The sequence below is a fragment of the Rhinoraja longicauda genome, chromosome 2 (assembly GCF_053455715.1).
Source record: "Rhinoraja longicauda isolate Sanriku21f chromosome 2, sRhiLon1.1, whole genome shotgun sequence".
In the NCBI taxonomy this organism is placed as follows: Eukaryota; Metazoa; Chordata; class Chondrichthyes; order Rajiformes; family Arhynchobatidae; genus Rhinoraja; species Rhinoraja longicauda.
The window spans coordinates 51,766,784-51,787,490 of record NC_135954.1 but is presented as its reverse complement, the minus strand read 5'-3'; the positions used below and the strand labels follow the sequence as shown (position 1 = coordinate 51,787,490).

The 20,707-nt window shown below is 40.4% G+C and overlaps 1 protein-coding gene across 9 annotated transcripts in view; it reads left to right on the top strand.

Moving 5' to 3' along the window:
• The window catches only part of LOC144604584 (regulation of nuclear pre-mRNA domain-containing protein 1A-like), a 55,378-nt gene extending 35,106 nt beyond the window's left edge, over window positions 1-20,272 (top strand). Inside the window, exons 5-9 of one of the 9 annotated variants that reach the window (XR_013548742.1) lie at window positions 102-228; window positions 343-518; window positions 657-744; window positions 1,859-2,002; window positions 18,049-18,159. Coding sequence is in view for 4 of the 9 variants with exons in the window: in XM_078419204.1 (XP_078275330.1) it covers window positions 102-228; window positions 343-518; window positions 18,049-18,198 (453 nt within the window). In the remaining 5 variants the exon portion in view is untranslated. The other 8 variants (XR_013548744.1, XR_013548748.1, XR_013548746.1 and 5 more) reach the window with 8 other exon arrangements.
• The last annotated feature ends 435 nt before the right edge of the window (window positions 20,273-20,707 follow it).

Sequence of the window (20,707 nt, the reverse complement as noted above, 5' to 3'; positions counted from 1 at the left end):
ATTGAACTTTGGAAAAGTGTGCTGTCAACAAAAAATAGCAGTCTGAATGATATTCTGGCAAGACTATCCTTCATTTCATTATTATTTTTGTTTGGTTTCAGACTGAAGATCTAATTAAATCATTGCAAGAACTGGAAAATGCAGCTTCTGGTGATGCAGCTGTTCGTCAGAAGATTGCTTCGTTGCCACCGGAAGTTCAAGATGTTTCTCTATTAGACAAAATAACTGGTAAGTAGAAAAATTGTTAAGAATGTATAACTGATTGCTTGATTTTTTTTAAAGGACCAGTTGTTCAAATTTATCATGAGTATAATGATATGTGATTTATGATTTCTAATTTAGACAAAGACTCTGCAGACAGACTTTCAAAAACAGTTGATGACGCCTGCATGCTCTTGGCAGACTACAATGGCAGATTGGCTGCAGAATTGGAAGACCGCAAGCAGTTGGCACGTATGCTGGCTGATTTCATCCGTAGTCAAAACGAAATCCTAGCAGAGAAAGAACGTAAACTGGAAGTGCGTAAATTCTTTTAACTTACTTTTTTTATTTTAAAGCCATCCACATTTTTAGGATGTTGGGGTAAGTACTTAAATATTATTGCCTTTTTTGCTTCCATAGTTGATGTTATTAACTATCCATAGCTTCTGTTACAGATGGTGGGCGTGGATATGCCATTCATTGCTGGTCTTCAGTCTCTTGACAGTCTTCTGATTAAAGAAATAAACAAACCACAAAGAAACAGTATGTGTTGTGTTCTCATTTTGAGCAGGATAGCCCAGTACAGACCCCATTTTAATAATTAACACTTCTGGAGCCAAAAGAAAGTTAGAGCCAAAGGAAAACTGCCTTTGTTGTTCTCAGGCCCTTTCAATGAACCTATTTTCCAAAAAAGCAGGATAACTTTCATTTTTCCATGGAAGCTTTTCAGTAATAGTCAGGGCAGTGACAGTGGCCAATAAACAATCTTGATACCTCTGGGGTAGCGATGCTATGGTCAGGCAAGTTTCTCTTCCCCGTTTGCTCTTCGACTCATAAGTATGGACACCATATGAGACCTTATTTGAAATCGGCAGTGATGCTTTCCTACAGTCAGGTAGCCTGTCGACGCCCACCATCCAGGCTCGGGAGAATAGTGACCATTTAAGTGAGATGCCAGGGGACTGCTAATTGTAGATATTCCTGTAAATGGACCATTTTCAAGAGGTGGGAAAATAATTGAAGAATCCTCATTGAATGGCCATGTTATACTCCTGTAAGTTCATGAAAACAGTATGGTAATATAACTATATTAACTGGGGAATGTGGTTGCGTGCTGCTATATAATTGGTTTGCTTCTGATAAAATATTAATACTTTTAACCTTCAAGTCAAGCATTTACAGAAATGTTAATCCTTTGTAGCAGTAGAAACAATGCAGCATGAAAATTGTTTTTCTACCTGGGTGCTATGTGTTACTTTCGCTATAGCTTTTAGAGCATTAGAATTATTTCCTGTAGTGCATGCTGAGCATTTAGAAGCTCAAATGGGTCTAACTCAGGTGGGGCATCTGTCGGCATGGACAAGTTGTGTGGAAGGGCCTGTTTCTGTGCTGTACGACTGACTCCTGATTTTACAGGAAATCCCTGCTATGTGGTATTAAGCTAACATGTTGCCTGCCCGTTAAATGAGCGTTGAAAATCATGTGCATTGTTCAAAGAACGGTGTCATCTTTTCAAGCTCTAACCAACATTGTTCCCTCTTTCACCAAAAGTTAATTCTTGACATCATAATTTGTGGACTGACTGCTTTGTCTTCCAACTGATGTGTGCATAGTTTAGAATATCTTATTATTTCCTCAATTTTTGTTTCATTTCTAGTTTTTGAAATCTACCTACAGTTTCACAGCTGGGGTAGGCAACTCTTACAGGATGAAGGCGGTATGAAGCAATTTTTAAAATAAGATTGTTGGTTCATTACTACATCTCAGATTAAATTCGTGAAGCAGTTACCTGGATTTTCTGGTACATATAATAATTATATTTTTACTAAACAGCTGGTAGGATAACAAAATACATGTTATGAAGCAGCAAAACCTGCTTCTCCAATGTCCAGATCTTACAGAAATGACAGTATTTGGTTTCTGATTTTGGAATTACCATTTAGCTTCAAATGTATCTGTGTCCATTTGCCAAATAACCTGTGTCTGCAGGCTTATTAAAATTGTCAAGAGAGGGGGGATGGTGACGTCATGAGTTACTGCCTGATAGTGCCTGAGACCCCGGGTTTGATCTGACTATGGGTGCTGTCCGTATGGAGTTAATACGTTCTCCCATGACTGCATGCGTTTTCGTGGGGTGCACCAGTTTCCTCACACACTCCAAAGTTGTCCAGGTTTGTAGGTTAATTGGCTTTGGTATAAATTGTAAATTGTCCCTAGCATGCAGGATTGTGTCAGTGTATGGGGAATGGTGGTCGGTGTGGACTCGATGGGCCGAAGGGCTTGGTTATGCGCTGTATCTCTAAAGCTTAAAACAAAAGATTAATAAAATGAGAATCAAACCTCCACAGTCCTTCAGTATAAGGAGACAATTAAACCAAACCTTGCATATTTTGTGGACTCTGGCCTGGATTCAGAAACGTCATGTACCGATTGGGGGTAATGTTTGCTACTATACAAAAACGTAATTTGCTGGAAGGCATGTAATTGGAGATGATTGGCATAAGAGAATGGTGATTATGAAAATGTATTTATACAGTACAGCATCATGACCTAGAATGCACTGCCGTAACAAGTGGTGAGACATCTGTTTGCACCTTTACAAAGGCAATTGGACTAATGTTCGAGGGGGGAAAAAGAATTTACTGATCTGTAGACTAAGTGAAAGGAAATAGGACTATTGGGATGGTCCTGTCATAGAAATAGTATGAATGTCATTTGCTATATTGATCCACTGTGCTGTAATTTATAAAGTAATTGGAGAAGAAAGGAATACAGGCAGTAATGTAGTCTGTGTATTAGTTACCTGATATTTAATTCTTTATGTACATTTATGATAACCATATCTCCGATGGAAAGTTAAGTGGTCAAGAAACTTGAGCATAATTATCTAGGTTGATTTTCCAGTGTGTTATTGAATTTGTGCCAAATTATGATGAGTGTTCTCTTTTAGATAAATCATTAACACCAAAATAACTTAAGATCTCTCAAGTGGATGCAGAAGATACTATGCATTATTTATAGAAGAGTGGGAGCGTTATGTTGTTCTGGCCAATGTTTATTCCTCAACTAGTGAAAATTGGTTATCTGGTCATTATTACAGAAGTGTTTGTGTGAATCTGGCTCATAATTCCCATCTTACAACAATGACAACATTTGACAACAGTACTTGGCTGTAAAGCTTTTGAAAGCCCTGTGAGTCTCAGAACTTAAAACTTTCTTAGAATTCTTAGAAAGTATTAAATGTCTATGCATGTTGGAAAAAGAACATTACAATTCTGAGTATGTCCCTTCTCAATTGCCCATCATTTACCAGCTCCAGTGATTCGTTGCAAACAATTTTTTGAAATTTCTTACTCATCAGCTCAGCCCTGGGGTGACATTTATTTTTTCTGAGACGGGGAATATTACTCCAGCTCTTACACTTGCCAGTCTCTACCTACAAAACAGTAGGAACGTTTACCTGTGGCTAACTGCCCTCCCTTTTGATCATTTTGTTCCGACTTGGCATTGCTCAGTAGCTTGACATTGAAAGAAGCCTCAACATTTAAAGATAAATCTGCAGGTGCTGGAATTAGGAGCAATAAACAGTCTGCTGGAGGAATTCAACGGAATTGAGCAGAATCTCTGGGGTGAAAGGAATTGATGATGTTTTGGGTCAAAACCAAGAGCTTCAACCCGAAACATCGACAATTCTTTCCCCCACAGATACTGCTGGGTCTGACCAGCAGATTGTGGTAGCCTGAACATTCAGATTGGCGTAATATAAATCTTCCATTTTGTGCATTTATGCCATTTGGTATGCTTATGATTCTAATCACAACTGTAAACTATCAAATGCATATTGGTCACTTTAAATTGCAACTTTGACATATCAATTGCTACTCTTGGATGCTTCTTGTGACAGAATTAACAAGAATATTTTGTTTTAATTCCACATATATGTGTACTTCCAATGAATCAAAATGTTGATGTCTGTGAGAAGTCATTAGCATAGCTTAAATTAAGTTTCCCAGTGTATTTTTGTTCAAAGCAGGTTAAACAGGACCATGTAGATGTTTTGCTTCCGTAATAGAATTGTCCCTTCTCTGAGGAAGGGTACTGACTCAAAATGTTGTCTGTCCATCCCTCCACAGATCCTGCCTGACCCGCTGAGGTCCTTCAGATTCCGGCATCGGCAGTCCCTTTGTTAACTGCTCATTCATATCATCTTTAGCAGCTGAAGTGAAAGTCACAGTTTATTCATACAGCTTTGGATATTACTAATTAAATGGTAATCATTCTACTCAATCATCACTGCTAGAAATATGAGGCTGTGTCATCATTACACCTTGGTGTTTTTTGGGAAGGTCAATTTTAACTGCCTGGTCACACTTTTAAAAGTACTTTTGTGTTTCCTTTTCCAGAAATATTCCTAACAAGTCATCATAATTTCAAGTGAGAGTTAGATTTAGCTCTTAGGGCTCCATCTCCAGTTTAAATTCCACTTGGAATATTTTGGAGGACAAAGAACCAAGAACCAAGAATCAAAGGATATGGGGGAAAAGCAGGAACGGGGTACTGATTTTTGATGATCAGTCATGATCATTATGAATGGCTCGAATGGCCTACGCCTGCACCTATTATTCTATGTTTCTATTCATCCAGAATCACTTGTACATTGGAGCTATCAACTGCTGCAGGTTTTGCAGAATCTTGTTTAATCCCATTTACCTGCATTAGCTCTATGGCCTTCTGTACATTAATGATTCAGGTACTCGATGCTTCTTAAGTATCACAAGAGCATCTGCCTCTAGCACCTCATAAGGCAACACAATCCAGATACCCTCAGTGTGGATAAAATGCCAACTCAGATGCCCCCTAAACATAAATTTGTCCACATAAAACCATGCCCTCTTGTATTTTCCATGTCACTATGGAAAAATACATGTACTATCTTATCCCCTCAATTTTATATACTTCCATTTGTTCACTGCAAAACCTGGATTTTGTGTTCTGCGATGTTTCAAAATATTTTCCCAGCTCTTCTGATTTCTTGTCATAGATTACTAAATGATGTTCCATGTGAAGACTTATCAAAGAGAATCCTTTACCATGAAGGAAAAATCCAAGATCAAAAGCTTGAAGCAATGGTGTACTGTGGTATCACTTAACAAATAAAGTTTAACTATTCAAACTCAAATTATCTTTACTTAATTCAATTTAGAAATTTGTTGCATACAATGACAAGTTGCATGTTATTTTATTCTAATGAATTACATTAGAATTACTGCAGCTGTTATCTTTGGACTTGAGTCCATTCTGTGCTTACTGATTACACTCATCAGTGTCTGTGGCTGTATCACAGTTCATAACTCAACAACTTGTTCTTCTGATTGTAGCTATTCCAAAGCTTTTTTTGGTTAGCACCTGTCAAACTTGAAAGCAAATACATCCAAAACTGTTTCCTACATCATAAAGTCCATTCAAGTTACTACAATCATTCCTCTTTCAGCTCTTTCACCTTCCAGCATTTTAAGCCTCAGTTTTGGCATTTTTTAAATCTTTGGTGACTATTTATTTTAGTCATTTCGACCCTGAGTTTTGAATTTTTTTTCCAAACTTTTAGTTTGTTCTTCTCAATATCTCCTTTAAATTTTGTAATATCAATTTCTTTGCCTGAACTTTCTAAGTGGATTTTTGTCACTTGACAATGCAGAAGGTGTTCACTCAAATTGGGAAAATAAAAGCTACTGGCTGCACTGCCAAATTTAATATTTGTTATAATTTCAGCTAAAAGAGGTTGCATGTCTCTTTCAATTAATGAATTATATTAATTGCATTTCAATTAAATCTATTGATTGAAATGAGATGCATGACTTGGGTGAATGACTGTCAGTCCAACCATTACATTTGGTCACTAAGTTTTTTTCCCACAGATGCATGATTGTAATCATGTATAGTCTCCGCTTACTGAGTAGTAGGCAACAAAACAGCTTTTCACTTTACCTCAGTACACGTGACAATAAACTAAATTAAACGGACGATGGAAGTAGTCATTTAAGTTTTAGTTTAATTTTTGATTTTCTTTATGTTCTGTAGCATATATTTTACCTAGTGCTTTTCACGTATATTTCAGGCCATGTCAAAATGCTTCGTAGACAATAAAGTACATTTTGATATATAGTTGTTTTACTGATGGAAACAGAAACCAGGTTAAACACAAGATCCCACAAACTAGTCTGATAATGACCAAATAACCCATCTGAAAAATGTTGATTTGGGTGCTAGATATTTAGCCAGGACATCAATGATAATTCCTGCTCTTTGTAGCTGCACTTTGGGATCTTTGGGATCTGAGAGCAGCAGGATCTCAGTTTGACATCTGAAAAATGGTACCACCAACAGTGCAGCACTCTCTCAGAACAACATTGGAGCAAGTCTTTATCTTTTGGTCAGATTTGTGGAATGAGATTTGAACCATCTGACTTGCAACAATCCTAACAAAAGCTAGTGCAATCAGCTGTGTGAACAGCATCTAAGGCAATATTCTGTGGTTCAAATATGAGGTGTAAAGATTAAATGAAATTAAAAGCCAATGCAAAATTAGAGTTGTCAGAGGATCATTGCCTAATATCAGTTGCAACTTTGAAAAGGCCTATCATAACCCTTGAGGCTTAACCGTTACACTTTTTATGCAGTGAATTAGAATAAATAATCGCTTTAAACTACATTTCAGTGAGTTCTCTGGTGATGAAGTCCAGCATGTGATCTGCAGATTCTAATGCAGGAAGAGCTGGTAGAACTTGCAGCTTAGATGGGTGGGTGAATTGGGTTTTCACTTCTCCATTCCGCTGGTCACACTTGGGCATTAGTACTCTGTACTCTGTGCCTTTCGAATACTTATCATGCAGTCTTATGTCATTGAGGATATTTTTTTTAGGAAGACTTAGATTTTCAGGAGGACTTGTATCTTCTCCGTCTGGGAAATTGCTTAGTGACAGAGGTAAGAGGAGACTGCTAGTTTTGAGGTTTTAAATGAAAATGGAGTAAATGTACCCTAACCATGGAAACCAATTGAGTATGATTAGAGATAGACACAAAAAGCTGGAGTAACTCAGCAGGACAGGCAGCATCTCTGGAGAGAAAGAATGGGTGATGTTTCGGGTCGAGACCCTTCAGTATGATTAGAGCCTCCTTCCATCCCTTTGTATGGCTGGGGACTGAGGTGATTGCTGACATTCACTTATTTGTCCTCCCAGCATACTCATAGGATTTTGCAGAAACTGTTCGATGGTACTTCAGCAGTGCTGTAAGTTCCTTGTTCCTTCAACAAAAACTGGAGAAAATATCACTTCTACTTGGTAGACCATGAGCTTGACATGGTTTGAAATTTTGGTCTTCAAACACTTTCAGCTAACATATTTGAGGCATTGATTTTTTCATTGTTGATGTCATCTCTTTGACCAGGCAGGAACGGGGTACTGAGTGAGAATGATCAGCCATGATCACATTGAATGGCGGTGCTGGCTCGAAGGGCCGAATGGCCTACTCCTGCACCTATTGTCTATTGACCAGTGCCACAAAGGGATAGTTCATGTTTTCTGGGGGATCATGTTCTGTCATGGAGGTAGGTTGGTGAAGCACCATGGTCAGTCAGAAATTTTCAGGCTAGATCCATCCATCCTCATAAGCTTTCATGAAGCTATTGAGAATGATATGTAATGCGGTTTCTTGTTGTGCACATAAGCAAGCAATGCCTGCGTGCTATATGTCAATGAATGTAATTGGCATGATATTTGTTGTAGATTGGAGGCGAATAATTTTGGACTGTTTCTTATTCTGTGGATTAGCCCCATAATATTGAGGGAGCTGGTTGGAGGTGATGTAAGTGTTGGAGCAAAAAAAATGCTTTGGTTCACTCCAGACTGCCCTGCAACTGGGCTGAAGGTGGATCTAATACTGACAATTGGAGCTTGCATGTCATTATGGAGGGTGGGGATAGATTCTGGGGAAAAACAAATCTGAAAACGATCCATTGTATTCCATTTGCATACTTTATAAAACGTTGATGCCTTCTGCACATTGTCCTTCAGTGATAATCAAGTTTATTGTGCCTTTTTATGGGCAAAAACATTTCTATCCAAAAATAGTTCTGCCCAACAACAAGCTCTGCAAATAGCAGATTCATAATCTACCAAGGGCCTGATCTGTGGCATTTAGGAATGGTGATCCATAGTCATATAAGAAGTCCAGCTGTGATCTCTTGTAGACCATTACGAGCAGAGAGACATTTCTAGACTAAGCTGGAGTCGAAAAGGGATGCTTAATAGCTGTGGAAGGGCTTGCATGATATTGCCAGCTACAAAGCAAAGCCATATAGCTGGCAATATATATCACTTCCAGATGAGTTCACTCCTTTATATGCACCCTTTCAAAGAAAGAACAGTGGGAGAGCACAGCTACCCGAGCTCCTGACGACACGATGATCTCAGTTTATGAGGCCAATGTCAGAGCACCCTCCAAGAAGAAGAATCCTGCACATATTTGGCCCAGACAGCATACATGGCAGTGTGTTAAAGAACTGTGCGGATCAACTACCTGGACTACTCAAGGACACCTCCAACCTTCTCGCTTCTGCAATCTCAGGTTCTCGCCACAAGAGGGCAATTAAATGTAGTGGTGCCCAAGAAGAGCATGGTGACCTACCTCAATAACTACTAACATCCACCATCATGAAGTGTTTCAACAGATTGGTTATGGCACGATTCAACTACCACTTCAGAAACGACTGGATCTGTTTCAATTTTCCCTTCACTGCAACAGGTTAATAGCACATGCTATCTCATTGACTCTCCACTCTACTTTGGACCATCTGGATAATAGGAGCACATGCGTTATGCTACTGTTCATTGACCTTAGTTTAGTTTAGAGGTACAGCGTGGAAAGTGGCCCTTCGGCCCACCGAGTCCGCATTGACCAGCTATTCCCGCACATAAACACTATCCTACACACACTAGAGACAATTTACACTTGTACCAAGCCAATTAACCTACAAACCTGTATGTCTTTGGAATGTGGGAGGAAACAACATCTCTGAGAAAACCCACGTGGTCACAGGGAGAATGTACAAACTGCATACAGCTAGCACCCTTACTCAGGACCAAACCCGGGTCTACTGGCACTGTAAGGCAGCAACTTTACTGCTGCGCCACCATGCTGACCTTTGGCATTCAACACAATCAATTCCTCCAAATTCATCTCTAAGCTCCAAGAACCAGGCCTCTGTACCACTGTTTGCAATGGGATCCTTGACTTCCTCATTAGCGCACCTCAGTGCAGATTGGTCGTGTCTCCTCTGCTCTAACCATCAACACAGTTACATCTCAAAGGTGCTTCTCTCTTTGCATACAACTGTATGACTGAGCACAGCTCCAATGCCATTTATAAATTCACCAATGACACCACTGGTTGGCTGAATCACAGGTAGCTATGAATCAATGTACAGGAGAGAGAGAGATAAAACATCTGATTGAGTGATGCTGCAACAAAGACATCTTGGCAACAAAACCAAGGAACTAATCGTTAACTTCAAGAAGAAACCAGGAGACCATGTGCCAATTTTCATTGGTAGGTCAGTGGAGAGTTAGCAGCTTCAAGTTCCTGGACGTTAACATTTCAGATGACCTGTCCTGGGACAAGAAGATAGATGCAATCATGTAGGCACACCTATGCCTCTACTTAAGTTTAAAGAAGTTTGGTATGTTACCGAATGCACTTAAGAAACTTCTACAGATGCACTATCGAATCTATACTGACTTATTGCATCATGGCCTTGTATGAATCAATGATACTTTATTGTCACATGTACGCAAGTACAGTGAAATTCTTTGTTTTTGCAATCGAGTAAAATCATACAGCAGAAAATTCACCTAGGCAGTACACAAAGAGTCGCCATGTTTCTGGTGCCGACGAAGTTTCAAAAGGTCTTAGTATATCTTTATCTTCTCACAATGGCGAACAAGACCTGCCGCCGTACTTGGTTGCAGGCGCCCCTCCACGTGGTCCCACTAAGTTCTCAGCAGCTCCCTGCCAGGTCCCTGTTTGTTCTCTGCGGCCCCGTGCCAAGTTCCTCTCTGCTCTTGGCATCTACCCCCCCTCAGTCATTTGTTTCCGTGCGGTAGCCCAGACGTCTTCTGCTGCTGTGCAGTGCATCCTGGGAGTCTCCTGCAATTCAAATGCAAGAGGTTGCAGAAGGTGGTGGATCAGCCTGGATGGCCCAGCTCTGCTTTCCCCACCATGGAAAGCATCTATTTGAGGTACTGCCTCAGGGAGCAGGATCCCACCATCCATGCCATGCCTCTTGAAGCTGCTGCCATCTGGCAAAAGGCACAGATGCTTGAAGTCCCACATTCCTATAACTATCAGGTTCTTGAAATGACGTGCACAACCCAAATCCTACCTCAGCAACAGAGCACTACCGAGCACTACCACTCATCACCTCCTCATTTAACCTCCTCATTTAACATTGAGTGAGTATGTGAGTAATCCTATGAGATTTTCTGGTGAGAGGAGGTGGCTGCAAGTCTCAGACAGTGTGGCTATTGGACTCCATGGAGCTGAGGTAGAGTGTTGCAGGGAAGGGTGATCAGCAGCTAGAGAGCAGTGGAAAGAATGAAATGATGGAAGTGGGCAAGACACACATGACCTGAGAGTGATGAAGTATGTGGACACCCCACTAGGTCGCATTACTTGGTGGCTGAAACAACGGCAACTTTGTATAAGAATGAGCTACACTTCTTCGTCTTAAGCTCTTTGATCCTTTAGGGAGCATAGGCCATTGACAAACGTCCTCCACTTCACTTGGTTGTTGGCGGTTCTTTCGAGATCTCCGCAGTTGAGCCCACTCCCAGACATTTCTGCCTGACCACCTCTTCTCCAGCTATTCCTGGGGCGACCTCTTTTCCTTTTTCCTTGCGGGTTCCATTTCAGGGCTTGCCAGATGATGTTTGTGGCAGGTTTTCTGAGGGTGTGTCCAATCCAACTCCATTTTCTCCTTCAAATTTGTAAATCAGTGGGATCCTGGCTTGTTCTTTTCCACAGGTCCACATTGCTTACTTAATGAGCAACACTACTGGAGTTTAATGTTGATTGCCACGGTGATGTTGATTTGAGCTAATAGGTTCTTTAGAGGCCTTGTAGTACAACTGCGCAATTTCTTGGGAGACAAAACAGCACAAGTGATGCATGTTTCACATCATTAACATAGTGTTGCCCCCACTGCAGCGCCATCTAGATAATACTGCAAGTCTATAGAGATATTAAATGGAATTCCACAAAGCCTAACAAGTATTCTCCACGTGCTTTTAAAAAGAAATGGTGCAGTCCACCAGTGATTTTATCTCTGTAATGTAGTTTCATTAACATTAATGTTAGTAGTTCCTACTCAATTTTTCATGAATTGAAAAATCTAATGCTTTTTTAGCTAAAAATATTAGTGGCAATATATTCCTGTGTGACCCATAACACATAGAAACATAAAAATATAGGTGCAGGAGTAGCCCGTTGAACTAGCACCGCCATTCAATCTGATCATGGCTGATCATTTAAAATCAGTACCCCTTTCCTGCATTTTTCCCATTACCTTGATTCCTTTAACCCCAAGACCTAAATCTAACTCTCTTGAAAACTGTGACACCCATAACCCAACAAGGAATAATATCACAGTATCACTACAATGTTTTAAATTAGGGAGTTTATAGAAAATAGGTGCAGGAGGAGGCCAATAGGCCCTTCAAGCCAGCATCGTTATTCATTGTGATTATGGCTGATCATCCACAATCAGTAACCCGTGCCTGCCTTCTCCCCATAACCCTTGATTCCGCTAGCCCCTTGAGCTCTATCTAACTCTCTTTTAAATTCATCCAGTGAATTGGTCTCCACTGCCTTCTGTGGCAAAGAATTCCACAAATTCACAACTCTCTGGATGAAGAAGTTTTTTTCTCACCTTAGTTTTAAATGGTCTCCCATTTTATACTTAGACTGTGGCCCCTGGTTCAGGACTTCCCCAACATTGGGCACAATTTTCCTGCACCTAGCATTTGTGTTGATAATTTTGTCACTTATATTAGATATTCTGTTTTATAAAATTAATGCCAGGGTGCAGTTGATAATTTTGCGATATTCAAATGAATCAACCAGGGCATGTTGCGGCCTTCTCCACATTTAGATAAGGCGTTATTTCTATATGTATCAGACCTGGTCATTTTTGCTGCAAGGCATCTATCTGTGTTTTTTGGCTCAGAAGAGGTAGTTGAGGCAGGTACTATTGTGGCATTTAAAACACATTGGGATAGGTATATGGCTAGGTAAGGTTTAGGGAAATATAGGCCAAATGTGGGCAGGTGGGACTAGTGTAAATGGGGCATCTTGGTACATGCAAGCTAGGCCACGTGGCCTGTTTCTGGGCTGTATGACTGAATCTATGACTAAACATTCTTATACAGCTACAATAAAACAATGTTGGAGCTTGAGTCTTAAGTAAGATCCAACTTTAATGCCTTAAGTGTCTTAAATTATGTTATTGTACTGCCTCAATTACCTCCTCTGGTAACTTATTCCATATACCCACCACCCTCTGAGTGAAAAAGTGGCCCCTCAGGTTTCTATTAAAGGTTTTTATTAAATCTTGGCCTCTCTCACCTACAACTAATGTCCTCCGGCTCTTGATTCCCCTCCCAGGACATGCAATCTCTTGAGCAAGGCTGACTTAACTGCTTTGAATAGTCTCATCTGGGTGTGAATTTGGGTGGATCCTGGCCTAAGAACTGTCCCATTGAATTTTCCTACTCGCCAACGGTTTGTTATTCCACTTCCCCATCCAATCCCTACACAGGGGGCAATTTACAGAGGCCGATTAACCTACAAACCCACACACCCGGATGTGGGAGGAACCGGAGAAACCCAGGCATTGTACAAACTCTGCATGGACAGACAGCAGCTGGGGTTAGGTTCAAGCCCACTCTCTGGCACTGCGCGCCACTTTGCTATCCTTTGTGGATTTTTTTCAAAAGCCTTTTGTCTTTGGATTATCAACAATATTTGACCTCTCCACACCGTATCTCTGCCAAATTTTCTCTGCTGAGGAGATCAATCCCAGTTACACTGGCCATTCTACCAGTAATGGTACATTGGGCAAATAGCTATCATTCCTCTTTCACCTCTCAATAAGGTAATGCTGATCCATGAGGGCAGCGGAGTAGCACAGCGGTGGAATACAGCGCCAGAGACCTGGGTTCAATCCGGGTACGATCTGTATGGAGTTTGTACATTCTCCCTGTGACTGCATGGGTTTTCTCCAGATGCTCTGGTTTCCTACCACATTCCAAAGACATGTAGGCTTGAAGGTTTATTGGCTTCTGGAAATTGTCCCTAATTTGTCGGATAGAACTAGTGTACAGATGGTCGCTGGTCGGCGTGGACTCTGTGGTAAGAAGGTCCTGTTTCCACTCCATATCTCTAAACTAAACTAAACATAACCTAACTGAATTTATCAATCTCTGCCAAAAAAATATCCATCCAGCCTTCTGTGGCAATGAATGAATTCCACATTAAAGTTGACAGCACTATTTAATACACAACAGATAATTTTGTCATAAGCATTTTGGTTCTCCTGGAGGCATTCTACGGATAGCATAGTCAAGGAATTTATGTTTGAAACAAAGTAAGGAAACTGCCAAAGTGCAAGCTCCAGAAGAACAGGGGAAAGGGGGGAGAAATAAATGAAGGCTCAGAGAATGGGAAGTCTGAAAGATAATAGAATGATGAGATCATTGGGGAGAGGGTGAGCCTTCACAAGAGCTATGGGTTCATAGATTGTGCACATTGGGGTAAAGAATGAGAAAAATAGGCTGGAAATTAGTCAGGCAAAGGGAGCTCCTAGGTGTTGGAGACTGGAAATGAAATCAGTAAAGAAAACATTTAAAGATTGAAACTAAGTGATGGAGCCCAGATGGAGAAAAGGAAACTGGAAATAACATCAGGGTGGAGGACGATGGAACAGGAAGATGTTGGGATTGGGTACTGGAGGAAAAGAAAACTTTTGGGCAAAAAAGGTGGGAACGTGGGTGAAAATGAGTGGGAAATGGGGATAGCATTCTGCATGTGTTTAATAGAGATTGAATATTAATTTAGAGATGAGAGTTCAGGCAGGAAGAATGAAGAACAAAACAGTACTGCACAAGAACAGGCCCTACGGCCCACAATGTCCGTGCCAATCATGTTGCCAAGACCATCTCTTATCTACCAGTGCATAATCAATATCCCTCCATTCCCTGTATCTCCATATGTCTATCCAAAAGTCTTTTAAATGCCACTAATTTATCTGCTTCAATCACAATTCTGGCAGCACGTTCCAGGCACTCATCCTCTGAGTAAAACAACTTGCGCAGCAAATCTCCTTTAAACTTTGTTCCTCTAACCTTAAAGCTATGTCATCTAGTATTTGATTTTTCCATCCTGGGAGAAAGGTTCAGACTACCCTTTCTATGCCTCTCATAATTTGTTATACTTATATTAGCAAGTTTGCTGATGATACAAAAGTGGGTGGTTTTGCAGATAGTGAAGATGGTTGTGAAAGATTGCAGCAGGATCTTGATCGATTAGCCAGGTGGGCTGAGGAATGGTTGATGGAATTTAATACTGAGAAATGTGAGGTGGTGAATTTTGGGACGTCTAACTAGGACAGGACCGACACAGTGAATGGTAGGCCTCAGGGGAGTGTAGAACAGAAGGATCTAGGAGGTGCACAGTTCCTTGAAGGTCGAGCCGCAGGTAGATGAGTTGGTCAAAAAGGCTTTTGGCATATTGGCCTTCATCAGTCAGAGTATTGAGTATAGAAGTTAGGAGGTCAGTCATGTTGCAGTTGTATAAGACGTTGGTGAGACCGCATTTAGAATATTATGTTCAGTTCTGGGCACTGTGTTATAGGAAAGATATTGTCAAGCTTGAAAGGATTCAGAGATTTACAAGGATGTTGCCACGATTGGAGGGTCTGTACATTAGGGAGAGGTTGAGAGGGCTGGGTCTCTATTCCTTGGAGCACAGAAGGATGAGGGGTGATCTTATAGAGGTGTATAAAATGAGAGGAATAAATCGGGTAGATGCACAGAATCTCTTGCCCAGAGTAGGGGAATTGCCGACCAGAGGTCATAGGTTCAAGGTGAAGGGGAAAAGATTTAATAGGAATCTGAAGGCTGACTTTTTCACACAAAGGATGGTGGGTGTATGGAATAAGCTGCCAGGGGAGGTATTTGAGGCTGGGACTATCCCAACATTTAAGAAGCAGTTAGGACAGGTTTGGAGCGCATGCAGGTGGGACTAGTGTAGCTGGGACATGCTGGCCGGTGTGGTCAAGTTGGGCCGTAGGACCTGTTTCCACATTGTATCACTATGACTCTAATATGGTGGCACAGTGGCGCAGCAATAGAGCACTAGAGACCCTGAATAAGGGGCTGTCTGTACGGTGTTTGAGTGTTCCCGCTGTGAGCCGGTGGGTTTTCAACAGGGTTCTGGTTTCCTCCCACATTCCAGACATGTACGTTTGTAAGTTAATTGGTTTCTGTAAATTGTCCCTAGTGTGCAGGATAGAACTAGTGTACAGGTGATCGTTGGTTGGTGTGGACTTGGTAGGCCGAAGAGCCTATTTCCAAGCTGTATCTTTAAATTAAATTAAACTAAACAATAGTATTGTCAGGGAATATTCAAGGAATAATCTTGCCTTTATAAAGAAATAATATTTCAGAAAGACTTATTTAGTTCTGTTATTGTGAATATTTTTGCATTAACAGCAGGTTTTAATAGCATAGCAAAAACATTGGCTGGGGGAATTGGTGAGTCCAACATGGGGATCAATGGGAACTATTGCGTTGCTGAAATCTTCTTCGTGTCCATCATCTATGTTTCAAATGTTCGGCCAGGCTCTTGCACAGTGGACTGCCTTTTCGTTTGCCACCGCTAGATCTTCCAGGCAGCATTGTTCACCAAGAAGTGGGCATCTTAGTAGGTGTAACGTGGATCGTAGAAATATTCCACATTCACATTCTGTGTCTGCCGCATCTTCACAGCCCCTATTGGTCTTGCATCGGCCCATCCCTGTACAAAGCCTATTGAGGGACTTCCAGGTGTTCCAGTCACACCTGTGACCAGGTGGTAGCTGTTCCTTGGTTGGGATTGGCAGCTTTTCGTGGTGGTGGTTTTCACTTCGTGTTCACTTCAATGTTCATACCTTTGGCTTGTAAACTACCCAAGTGGAAAACGAGGTTCTCTTCCTCCAGTTTGCTTGTGGCCCCACTCTGGCAATGGGAGGAAGCCCATTCACTTGCTGAAATAAGGTAGTCATTTAGCCAAAAGGACACAAAGTGCTGGAGTAACACAGCAGGTCAGGCAGTATCTCTGGAGAACATGGGTAGGTGAAATTTCGGGCTGGGACCCTTCTTCACACTGATTGTGGGGAAATGGGGGGAGGGTAAAAAAGCTGGGAGAAAGGAAAGGCAGGACAGAGCGTGGTAGGTGATAGATGGACACAGACAAGGGTTTTTTTGAAAAGCAAATGGTCAATGGAACAAAGGACCATTTGCTTTTCAAAAAAACCCTTGTCTTAAAGCAGAAGGCGAACTTATTGAAGAGTTACAATTATGTCTCGTGCAATCCTTCCAGGTGAGACTGAGGTTCACATGCACCTCATAACTTCATCTACTGCATCCAGTGTTTCCGATTTGGCCTCCTGTACATCGGCAAGACTAAGCATAGATTTAGCAACCTCTTCGCCGAACACTTGCGTTCAGTCCGCCAAGGTCAAGTGGATCTTTGGGTTTCTAACCATTTTAACTTCCCTTTCCATTCCCATATTGACCTTCTGTCCTGGGCTTCCTCCATTGCCAGAGTGAGGCCCCATGCAAACTGGAGGAAGAGCACTTCGTGTTCCACTTGGGTAGTTTACAAGCCAAAGGTACAAACATTGAATTCTCCAAATTTAGGTAACTTCTAACAACCCACCTCACTCACCCTCCCTTTTCTCTCCCCAACACCCTCAATTTGCATTGTTCAGTCTGTCTCACACTTTCTGCTTTAATTTCTGGCTTTTGTTCCAACCAATCAGCGATTTTAAAAACCCTCACCTGTGTCCACCTATTACCCTCCGCACATTGGCCTGCCCCTACTCTCTCCCAGCCTTCTTCCACACCCCTTCTACCCACCCGCTCCACAATCAGTCTAGAGAAGGGTCCCGACCCAAAACGTCACATATGCATGTTCTCCAAAGATACTGCCTGACCTGCTGAGTTACTCCAGCGCGGTGTCCTTATGTGTAAACCAGCATCTGCAGTTCATTTTTTTTCTAGTCATGTAATCTTATTGGTATTGGTTTATTATTGTCATATGCACTGAGATACAATGAAAAAACCTACAGTCCTGATACCTTGGTTGATGCAAAGAAAATCTAATTTATTTCATTGCTTTTATAACCTACAGCACAGATGGACTCTCCTGGCAATGTGATAGTTCCTCTGTGGTGTGAGGTCTTTAATCAAATGAGTGCAAACTCAATCCCTGACCACAAGATTATCTTTAGTTTCATGCTTGTGTGGCAAACTTTCCATTTTTGTTGAGATGCTTTTTCCACCCTCCCTATTAAAGCAAGTAAAAGTGCCCCGTTGACATTGCAAGGGATGTTCTGATGGTATGTAGATGCAAGTTGTGGAGATCAGTAGGGTCATCACTGACCCCTTTGGATGGTCAGGAAATTCATCCTGACTTTAACAAATTGCAAGTACTTCCATTGAGTGATCATGTGCAACTTTCTGTGTTTCACAGGAGTACAAGCGCAAATTGGCCAAGGTGACTCAAGTGCGAAAAGAGCTCAAGTCCCATATCCAGAGCTTACCAGATCTGTCTCAGCTTCCCAATGTGACAGGTGGCTTGGCCCCATTGCCCTCTGCAGGCGATCTTTTTTCGACTGATTGATATGGATTCTTCTACTTAAAAGACTTTTAAAGAGCATCAAGGAAGGAGTGAGCAATTCTCAGAGTTCCCATATTTTTTCTTGTTTTAAAAGGTCAGAAAATTATTTTGCTGCAGTGATATTTTTGTATATCTACAGGGTTGTGATGCTAGCAAAAATATGAATAAAAATAAAGGTATTTAAAAAGAGATCTGCTGTTTGATCACAGAGGAGACTGACCATTTACCTGTACACAGTTTATGTCTATTTGTGACTGTTTATTTGATGAGTAAATGTAATTGATAAATCCAACAGTATTTCAGATGTTTGAAAGAATTAATTTTGATTTGGATCATCAAGACCATATCAAGAGGCTGCTTAGTGTATAATTACCTTCAAAAGTAATTTGGCCAGGTGTTGCCAACTCATTCCATACGAAAAGAATCCATCACATCAAGAATACACATTAAGCACCTTTAAAGTTACATTTCCGAATGTTTACTCACAATAAAACTTTCACTCAACAATCTTTGTCCCTGCTCCCTTTGAAAACAAAGCTAATGCAGGGGTTTTCTAACCAAATGCAGAGCAACAAATTAGATTTCTATAAGGGACATACAGCATGGATTGGATGCAATTTTCTTTAATGTTTGACACTATGGGTCAGCTTGCATCAAATGTTGCCTCCTAAATTTAGTTGGAGTTGGTGGACTTTGCTTCTATGCCATGTGTTTATACTACAACTTAACTTTATTGAGTACACAAAGCAGAGTTTGGGTTAAGAATGCCATAAGAAGCATTAATTTCTCTCCTTCACAATCTGTTAGTTTATAAAATGTAATAAAGTTGTTTTTATTTACATTTTAATGTGACTACCATTTGTAGAACAAAATATTAAAAATAAAACATGATTAGTGATATTTGAATGCAATGTTTTGAGTCCTAAGGTATGATTATTGTGAATGTGCATAAACTTCTGTTTCTTAGCAGTTTCATTTTTCTATTTTGTTTATGTGTAATGACACTGGGCGGAAATGTAAATAAATTTTGGTGTAACTTGATCAGTGAGAAAGAGTTTTCAAAAATGCCGGAAAGGTAAGATTATAGTATTGTTAGTGAGAGGGCTAACTCCTATTGGACCTCACAGCCAGAATGTAACTCCTCAAGTTATAGACATGGCTATCTTTAAATGGAGTGAGTGAGGGTGGGTGCATATTTCTCAGCTGCACACACATATAGTTGCTGAAATTCAAACCGTAAAAAAATATTTCAGGATTAAAAAGTTCATTCTATCTGAGGCAAGTATATCCCTATACTTAATCGGGTCTTCAAATTACACTGAGGGACGGTGATAAATGAATGCTTAAATTGCCTGATTGAAATCTCCTGCTGTCTTGATTTTAGGTATCATCCTACCTAGTTTAAATGTATTAAAATGCATCTGTAAAAATAATGAAAAATGTAAGTTCAGACAAACATCACAGTGTTAGTGTGCTTTTATGCCCTAATGTATTTTATTGCTCTCTAAACTTTCCCTTTCAGTTAATGATAGATTTGTAAAATATTTGTATATATTCACTTCAGGTGAATCTGGCAACTTTGTGTTACAAACATTTGTTCCAAGTCCTGCAAACATGATGCTTTAATATTTTGTAAGCTGAATTTCTTTTGCATCTTTCAAAATATAGGTATGTTGTGAATTGTAACTCTTCAGACTTTTCTAATGCGATCTCTTTCTGATGGAAGCATAAACAAAGTGTATGAGTGCACCTTTCAGTCAAGAAATGTGTGAGCGAAGGAATTCCTAGCAAAGAAAGGAGACAAAAACGTAAAAGAATTGTTTTGCTAACAAAATCAGCTTCCAGAAACAACGTTGCTACAGTCCAAATGGCTTGTACTGGGAAAAGAAGAAAAACACTCAAAGTGACCGCTGGATGGGCTGGACCTCTCGCTCTCCGGTATATAGCCACTCACATTTTATTATGATTTCTGTATTAGTGCATTTACATGCATTTCAAACTGTTCTTCAAAGTATAATATTTATAGAATGATAGAACTACAGATGATTTTATTTATAGTATTCTATGAATAAACTTTTAAAATAAAAGAGCATCTTGCAAGGTGTACTTTGTGAATGTTTGACTGATTTCAATTAAATTCTTTGTTTATAAGGGACCACACATTTAACGCTGCAGTATATAAAGTTAAATGTGGAAAATGTCAATTTCACATTGTAAGAGAATTGAAAAAACCTTTGTGTGAAAAAATTCTGGTGAACAGTAAATTTCAGGCAATTATTGCTGGGTTTAGCACAAATTTGGTGTGGATGGGTCAGTGCTGTTAGCTATGCTCCCTTTATATGGATGATTGGGCTCGGAAGATCTTCTGTCTTCCTATTCTACCTCTTCTCCTCCCAAAATCCAACTTCCCCAAAGGGTGTGCCACAGGGGGCTGTGCTGGGTCCACGATATTCATCGTCTATATTAACATTTTGGATGAGAATGTAGTTGGCATGGTTAGTAATTTTGCAAT